Genomic DNA, 8,873 nt, shown 5'->3' with positions numbered 1-8,873 from the left:
TTACGTTTGGTACCTGGAAATGATGTCGCTTTTCTGGAAGAAGGTATTTGCAATTATGAGGTCGTACCCCAAATCCACCACGTACCCTTTCGTACCCCTTATGCGTCTGGATAAAGGACCACACAACACCATCATTCTTAAGCTAAATTGTAACATTTGACTATACTGATATAATTTACCCTTGTGTAGTCACATTTTAGTATAAATAAATCTCATGCTTAATTTTTTTTCCGAAGGTAATGTTCTTTTTGATCGGTAAAGAATTTGATGCTGGCGAGTTTCGAACTCAAGTCATTGGTATCATCATCCAATAACTTTACCACTGTACTAGAATGACACCGGCTTCCGAAGGTAATGCTTAAAGACAAGTTTAACCAGCCACTGGCAACGGAGGATGGGCTCCGCCGCTCCGTCCCCTTGTCAATGATTAATCCGGGAGTAGCGGTTCCAAATTGACTGGGTGAACTCAGAAGGGCTTCGCTCCTTATCTGAAGAAGAACTTGAAAAGAAATATGCTTCAACGGCCAAAAATGGCGCCCAAATCTCTCCTCTCACCCTCATTCTCCATTTCTTCATTCTCTTCTTTCTCCACCCTATCTCCTCAGAAGCTCTCAAACCCTAACCCTAACTTCCCTTTCAAATTCAATCGAACTCAAATTTTCTGTAAAATTACTGATTCACGAAATCCAACACAACAACAACAAAAAGTAGGCGCAACCGAACAAGTATCAGTAGAAATTGATGGCGAAGGTGCCGCTGCCCCAACACGTGGTGACTTATTCTTCTCCCGTCAAAAATCCATGGCTGATGCTGCCATAGTTCTTTCTATTGAAAAGAAACTAAGGCAGAAAAAGAGAAGAGAAAAACCAAAGGTTTCTGCAGTTTCTATTGCTAGTTGCTACGGCTGTGGCGCTCCGTTACAAACTTCAGAAGTTGATGCTCCTGGTTATGTTGAATTGCAAACTTACGAATTGGTACTCTCTCTCACCCTTTTTCAGTTAGGGTTTTATTAATGTTTTATGATTGGGGGCTTTTGAGAGTTATGGTATAGGTCTATGATGATGAGTGCTGGTGTGGTTTGCAGAAGAAGAGGCATCGCCAGCTAAAGACAGTATTATGTGGAAGGTGTAAGTTATTATCACATGGACATATGATAACTGCTGTTGGTGGAAATGGTGGTTATTCTGGTGGTAAACAGTTTGTTTCCGCAGAAGAACTTCGTAATAAATTATCTCATTTGCGGTATGAGAAAGCATTGATAGTCAAATTGGTATGTGTATCCAGTCTTATTGTTTACATTATTTTCTGAGTATGGTATATATGTGCAAGAAGCTTTTGAATGTTACAGATTCATAGGAGACTGTTTAAGTATCATTTTTTTTTCGTTTAGTTGATTTGTACACTAATGAAATGTACACCGGCTTCACTTAGATAGCTATAGTATTATCTAAAGGTCTGATTAGAGTCATTAAATTCAGTGAGTTATTTATAGAAACTTCTGTTCGTGTTTCTTTTTTGGATGTATGTTAAGTTATAGTGATGGACTGATGGTTGGCTATTTTTTGGGTATGTGTCATGGTTTAGTACTTTCATCGACTTGTTAAATTTGTGGAACCGTATTGGTTGCTGCATATTTGCAGAAAATTAAAACATTAAGAGTATAAAAGAAAGTTGATACTGTTAAGGAAGGTCGGATTGTCATTAATGTACCTGTCTTTTGCTTTTTGATTATCACATGCAGGTTGATATTGTTGATTTCAATGGCAGTTTTTTGGCACGCATACGTGATCTTGCTGGTGCAAATCCAATTATATTAGTTATAACTAAGGTAACAATTCTTTGTAACATTACCGTTATGCTCTTATCGATTTCCTCTCCTGTACTCATTGGCTTTACTAAGAACTTCTCTTTCACTCTTTTCAAGGTTGATCTTCTCCCAAAAGGAACTGATCTTAATTGTGTTGGTGATTGGGTTGTAGAGGCCACAACAAAAAAGAAGCTCAAGTAAGTACCAAATGCTTTTTGTGATGCTTACAATGCCCCCTTCTCATCTCCTATTTTGTTGTATATTTTCATGAGTCTGAGAAAGTTAACATGGAAGGGCTATTTAAACATTTTTACAATTGGAAATTTGCTAGATTTTTAACTTTAAAACTCGTGTATGCTCACCCTCGATACCGTGAGGTCGTGGTACAAAATTAGACCATCGGTTTCAAAGTCTGCTTCATACGATGCAAATAATTTAGGCAACCAACAGCCAGAAAATTGATGTAGCCAACTTTAGATCTTATTCATATTATGATCAACATGTATCAAAAGGCTCAGACATGGTAGAATTATTTCATCTCATTATAGTGTGTTATGTTGCAGCGTTCTTAGTGTTCACATGACCAGCTCAAAGTCTTTGGCTGGAGTTTCTGGAGTTATAGCTCAGATTCAAGCCGAGAGGAAGGTATAGTTGTCTACTTTGATCTTAGTGCTTCACACTGTACCTGTAAGTTTGTTTCCTAATTAGAAGACCATAGAATGATAAGTAGTTATATTGATTTCCATGGATCAGAGATTCAGAACCAATAGAAAAACTAAAACCTGTGGGGTATTTCTTGCAATCCTTGATAGGACCCTGAATAAAAAACGGATTTGAGCGGTTGGTTAACTCTCTACAGAACAACCAGAATCTTTCAGCTGGTAAAAGCTACAAACTGAATGTGGTTTTTGGATTTTGTTTGATTTATTACAACCGGATAGCACCATTTTTTCTTACCATAAGATATTAGTTCGACCGCTCTATGGATTTTAGCTTTTAGCTTTCACCTGGGACAATATGTTTCACATGTTTAAGACCCACAGGGTTCGTTCTTGTACTTCAGCATGTCATATCATTACCAACAATCATTGTGTATGAATTTTTCTTAATATATTGATTTAGTTTTAGTAGGTCTTCGGTTAGCAATATGTAATGTACTGTGAAATAAGTTCTTAAAGGCGATTCTATTTCTTGTGCAGGGGCGGGATGTTTATATTTTGGTCAGTAAACCTGAACTTCAAATGCTTGAAGAGTAGGCTGTTGAATTGCAGTTGTTGCCAATCTAATTTGTTACAGCGTTGTTGCATTATTGTATTATTTGCTTCATTTACATTTTCTTAAGATGAGGATAATAATTGTCTGCGTTTGAATATTATATTCCAACTGCCGAAAGTACATTATTGCTTTCTTAATTTATCACAGATATAGTGAACAATTTGTCACGCACGCTTAGTAGAAAAATATGTAGATCTAATTGCCTAGGGTCTGACCAGGACTAAAGCAAAAAAACATAAGTTCAAGATATGCTAGACCGTGGTGGTTGTGTCTGAGAGTATTTAGATAGAAGGTAATCTGGTTTGAAGTTTTGAGATATGCTAACGAATGAATCTACTAATTAGTTGCTTTGAGTGTTTAGACTTACTTCACATTCTAGAGTTTGGGGAGATTTATAACTGCGGTTCAGCAGCATTCTTTTCTCCTAGTATCTCAGGTTCTTCTGTATTTTGTAAAATAAAATTTCCTGCTCATACTTGTGGTTAGTGTGACTTTATGGTTGCCAAGTAGGTTAGGTTTCTGGAGTTCCCATTGACCAATGCTTCTAAATTTGTGACCCTTTTTCTTTGTTACTTTACAATTTGTTTCCCTAGCTTAAAATTCTTCCCATGGATTTATTCTCTTTAAAGATTTTAGTGTTCACCATCTTTTAGTTTTCTTATTTTTTTTTGTATTTGCTAAATACTAAGAAGCACTACTTTCTTGGTTATGCATGTAGGGGGCAGCTAATGTCGGAAAATCTGCCTTCATCAATGCTCTATTGAGTAAGTTATGGTTATTGTGTCTTGAATTTCTATCCTTTTCTCAAGGTTAATTTAACTGGTTAAGGAATGTTTGTGTATTATTTGTTTACTACTCATGAATTAGATAGTTCTATTGTTATTTATGCGTTTATCGATATCCCATGATGGTGCCTGTAACAAATTTAGAAGAAAGTTAAATGGTGATGAAGCATGAAATAATAACAAGATTAACGAACTTAACAATTATCATGATCCCATCAGTAAAATTTGACTAATCGTCCAACGCTGTTCAGTTAATTATTCCATAGAAGTTCACATATCAGTTTGCTAAAATTGAGATGCTATCTTGACCTTCTTTTTTGCTATTGTAGAGTTTTACCTCCTAATGGAGTTCATTTAAATCCAGGCTTATAAATGAGGCGTTGAAATTCTTCGCACGCCTCTATTTACTGCTTTCACCTATTAGATGTCAATTATGAGTTGGAGATCGCAGTGAATCGATCTTGCTGTTTCTTTGTAGGGAGATAATTCTTCTTTAGTTTTTGCAATCTCCACAATTAGCTGATTATCAGTAGTTATTATCTGTAGTGAGCAGATTAACTTCACTGATAATCCAACCACACAAGTCAACTCCATCTCTTTCACAAGCATGTCCGTGATTCGAAAAATGTGTAAAACCATAGCTACTGATTTTCCCTGTACAACGGGGAGTTTGATTTTTTCGTTCTTGTTCACTCTGTGACATAGGACTTTTAATGTTTGTCCGCATGTTTTAAATAGACTGAATACTTGTTTTCGTCAACATCAGAGACGATGTCTCAAAAGGATCCCATAGCGGCTGTGGCACGGAGATATAAACCAATTCAATCTGCTGTCCCTGGAACTACCTTAGGTCCAATCGAGATTGATGCTTTCATTGGAGGTGGGGTATGTTAAGCATTTTCTGTTTCTTACAGTGTTTGTATATTTCTTAGTCTGTATTTTTTGTGAGTAATTTTTTTTTTCCGCACTTCTTTGTTTCCTGAAACAGTTCTTGTAGTTCTGTGAAGTTGATAATCAGAATATCAACTCTGTTAATCAGTTAAGGTTCATTATCTTCTATCTGCATTACGAGGTCTTTTCCCAAATTGAAATAGTGTCTGCTTAATGTCTGTCAGAAATTGTTCGACACACCTGGAGTGCATCTTCACCATAGGCAAGCAGCAGTTGTTCATTCAGTAGATCTTCCTGCCCTCGCTCCTCAAAGTCGTCTAAGAGGCCAATCATTTCCTGTAAATGTTCTAATGGCATAAATTCTTAAGAATGACATTGTGAACCTTCGTTTTAGTATTTTCTTCATTGACTGTGTTTTAACTTTCAGGTACCTTCTGGTGGGATAACATCAAGCAAAGCAGAAGAAATTAATGACTTGAATGGGTTTTCCATTTTTTGGGGTGGTCTTGTCAGAGTTGATGTACTAAAGGTCCACTTTATAATCCAAGTTCCAGAGTGATGTTCAGGATGTTTCTGTTGGCGCTGGACAATTTTCCATGGCTTAAATCTGATTGTGCACGAATGTGCAGGTTCTTCCATCTACACGCTTAACATTCTACGGACCGAAGGCACTGCCAATTCATATGGTTCCAACTATTGAAGCAGATGACTTTTATCGAGTAATATTCCTGCTCTCATGTTTTTATTTGAAGCAAGTATCCATGTCACCCCCCTCTCACTCACAAAAATGAATATTTTTTTTGAGGTTTTCACAACCTTTTCTTTTCTATTGGTTAATTTTGCAAAAACAAAGACAATAAACCGATAATAATTGAATTCTAAACTTCTTGTTATTGATCCTGGGGAGACCTAGTTTTTGGGCTGTAGTGTTTCAAAAGAAGTTATTTCACATTTCTGTAGCCTTGCAGTTTTGGGTTGTAATGTTTCAAAAAGAAGTTATTTCACATTTCAGTAGCCTCGCTGTTACTGCAGTCTTTGTGCTTGTTCCCTTATGGCAATTATGATATTAATTGTTCTTTTTTGCAGAGAGAAATTGGAGTTTTGTTGAAGCCTCCAACTGGCAATCAAATAACAGAATGGGAAGGGCTTCAATCAGTGCGGCAATTGCAAATAAGATTCGAAGACCCAAAGAGGTAATCTGCTCCCTCTCTACTAATCAGTCGTGACTTAATATCTCCTGTTTTGACACCCAAATGCGGCAAGTCTATACTTTGTACTATAAGGCCATTGCTTCAAAAAAGTATAGAGGCTTTCACCTGGGAACCATATTCCCATTTTGGTACCAGTCTCCTCAAAACAGATATTATTTTGAAATGTATCGTCGAATCAAAATATTAGATTATCTTTCAGAGTGCCTTGTTTTATTCTATTATTTTGATCATTTTTTTGGAGTTTCAACTGAGTTTCATCGTCTCTCTTTGCTCGGACAGGCCTGCTTGTGATGTTGCTATCTCGGGTTTAGGATGGATAGCAGTCGAGGCGATAACCAATCTGCAAGAGATATCTAGCTCAATGAGTTCTGTGGACAATGCAGAAGAGTTACATTTGGCTGTTCATGTCCCCAAGCCTGTTGAGATATTTGTGCGGCCTCCCATTCCTGTCACCAAGGCTGGAGGAGAGTGGTACGAGTACCGAGAGCTGACTGAGATGGAGGAGGAATTTAGACCTAAGTGGTACCATTGACCTACTACGCTTCGTTGTAATCTGTAAAACAAACTTTTGCGGCCCTCGTGCTTCTAAAATTTTGTGCAACCATCAGAGTACAAGTGTTATCATGTAGTCCGACCAAAATAAATAAAGGATAGCAGAAAAGAAGGTGAAAGGAAAGAAATGGGAAAAAAAATAAAAATAAATAAAAAACCACCACTATGTGTATGCATGTGTGGCTTGGGCTTTCTCGAATCTACTCCCCCTTCTTTTCGTTCATTATGCAATTCTGGAGAGGTATGCTAATGCTACCTTGGTCAAAGCGTGATACCTGTACATCCGGCAATCAAATGTGTGCGGTGGGCAATTCAATCCGGTAGGAGTTAACGTTCTTTCTACAGTTGGCGGGCATAGACCAACTAGAGGGGAAATTTGCACTGCTCGAGCATTAGCATCACAATTAACCATTGAGAAATATAAATGACAATTGAGTTTGTTTCTGGGAGATCAGATCAAAGATACGTATATTGATTTCGAGAAGGAAGGTTGATTATACTCGCCTTTTTGTCTTCTTTGACATCGGTTCATAAGCTGGTGCAGCGAGTCAAGTGCAAATAAATTTGGCAGTTGAATACATAAACTTGTATCCTCTATGACCGTCACAGTTTATGTCTTATCTGGGAAAAACATATTCATACTGGTCATTGGTGCTTCAATTTTATTCTTATTCTTTGCACTTACTTATCTTCTTGAAATGGAGGGAGAATTTTGTTTAGAGCAAGGGTGTTTGTGGGTGAAAATTGTTTCTACCGGTTTTGGTAATTTTCGGTGTGTGGATGAGAAACGAGTCTAGACCCTAAACAATGCACTGCATGGGAATATTTTTGATTCGAGAGATCAATCTGTACAATCCTGGCCTAAACCAAGAAATGGACGTTCCAGGCTTGCTTCGGTCACAAAGTGAAGGAGAAGGGTTGGTCTTAGGGAGGGAAGCGAAGAAAGTGTTGAGACCAGAATCGTTGATTCTGAAGGTGTGGTTGTTTACGACTTGTATCAGAAAGTAGAACTGGCTAGCAGAATAGGAAGCTATCAGGTGATTTCCGACCAAAACTTGTTGTTTGGTGGAAATAGGTGAAACCTATTTGTACAAGTCATAATAAAACGTACCCGGATCTCGTAGGAAGTGGAAACGATTGAGTGGTGGAAGAGTGGAGTAACGTGTAACGTCAGAATTTATGCTTCCATGATGAAGGAAACGTTTACACCATTACTTCTTGCCATTACTAACCGCCCTTCTTCATGACACTTTCTTGTAACGGGCGTATTGCACGCCGCACGCTGTAAACCGCCAGACCAATACTCTGATGAGTATCCCCCAGTTTGTGACATGTTAGATGTCTCGAGTGTTCTTTGTGGAAAACATGTAGCACTTTGGCAAGTCAAAATCACGAGCCTTGCCGCAGGAAAATAGCATGTGATGCTATTAGACTCGTCTTGGCTGGCCGCCTGAAACTTGCCACAAGTCTTGGCTGAGATTGCATCTCATGAGGAAGGGTAGCCATTGATTATGGTACCTTCTATTGGCGCCTGATAATGGCACAATGGCGCCTTTAGTGCATGCCGGCGGCATTGCGGCATGGCTGGCATAGTTTGTGCATGCCAGCGGCATGATGGTGTAAGTGGCGCCTGGCGTAGCCATGGCCACGGGATTTAGGCGGCTGGTCGCCTAAAAGTTGCCACAAGTATATTAGTTTGGTGGCAAACTTGGATGGCTGAGATTGCATTTCATGGGGAAGGGTAGGCGTTGATTGTGGCTACCTTCCGTTGGCGCCTGATAATGGCACAGTGGCGCCTTTAGTGCATGCCAGTGGCACTGCGGCATGGATGGCATAGTTTGTGCATGCCAGCGGAACAATGGTGCAAGTGGCGCCTGGCGTATCCATGACCGCTGGATTTTTGGCACATTGGTGTTAGATTCAAACGTGGTGTGGCAACATCATTTTTAATGGCCACGTTGATCCCCATGTTCTGTGGAACATTGTTTGGCTCGGTTGGCACGAAAACTTTGCCTAAATTAGGGTTTGGCATGTCGAAACCCTAATTAGCGTATATGGCATGTAGTATGCGGTGGGTGACACGTTTGGCATGTGCACTTGGCATGCCTGTTTGGCGTGTGCGATTGGCATGCTTTTGGTATGTTTGGCATGCAGTTTGGCATGTGCGCCTGACATGCGCGTTTTGCATGCCGTTTGGCATGTGCGCCTGGCATGCGCGTTTTGCATGCCGTTTGGCATGTGCACCTGGCATGCGCGTTTTGCATGTCGTTTGGCATGTGCGCCTGGCATGCGCGTTTGGCATGTGCGCCTGTCATGTTTGTTTTCGACATGTTTGACATGCCGTTAGCATGT

General features: G+C 39.3%; 1 protein-coding gene across 1 annotated transcript; it reads left to right on the top strand.

Moving 5' to 3' along the window:
• The first annotated feature begins 421 nt into the window (after positions 1-421).
• On the top strand, positions 422-6,720 carry LOC113302433 (putative nitric oxide synthase). The gene is made up of 13 exons (XM_026551336.1): positions 422-974; positions 1,085-1,270; positions 1,742-1,828; positions 1,925-2,004; positions 2,371-2,452; positions 3,007-3,027; positions 3,801-3,846; positions 4,634-4,752; positions 4,983-5,096; positions 5,186-5,287; positions 5,388-5,477; positions 5,845-5,951; positions 6,249-6,720. Exons 1-13 carry the CDS (start codon positions 513-515, stop codon positions 6,499-6,501), a joined length of 1,749 nt encoding a protein of 582 aa, XP_026407121.1. The 5' UTR covers positions 422-512; the 3' UTR covers positions 6,502-6,720.
• The last annotated feature ends 2,153 nt before the right edge of the window (positions 6,721-8,873 follow it).

This window comes from Papaver somniferum, chromosome 8, assembly GCF_003573695.1.
Source record: "Papaver somniferum cultivar HN1 chromosome 8, ASM357369v1, whole genome shotgun sequence".
Lineage (NCBI taxonomy): Eukaryota > Viridiplantae > Streptophyta > Magnoliopsida > Ranunculales > Papaveraceae > Papaver > Papaver somniferum.
This window is presented reverse-complemented; position numbering and strand designations above follow the sequence as displayed.

Bases quoted from the DNA above. Each gene is read 5' to 3' on its own strand.
- LOC113302433 (XM_026551336.1), top strand. From the start codon at position 513: ATGCTTCAACGGCCAAAAATGGCGCCCAAATCTCTCCTCTCACCCTCA. The intron at 1,829-1,924 runs GTAACAATTCTT...ACTCTTTTCAAG, and splicing joins TTATATTAGTTATAACTAAG to GTTGATCTTCTCCCAAAAGG. The intron at 5,097-5,185 runs GTAAATGTTCTA...TTTAACTTTCAG, and splicing joins TAAGAGGCCAATCATTTCCT to GTACCTTCTGGTGGGATAAC.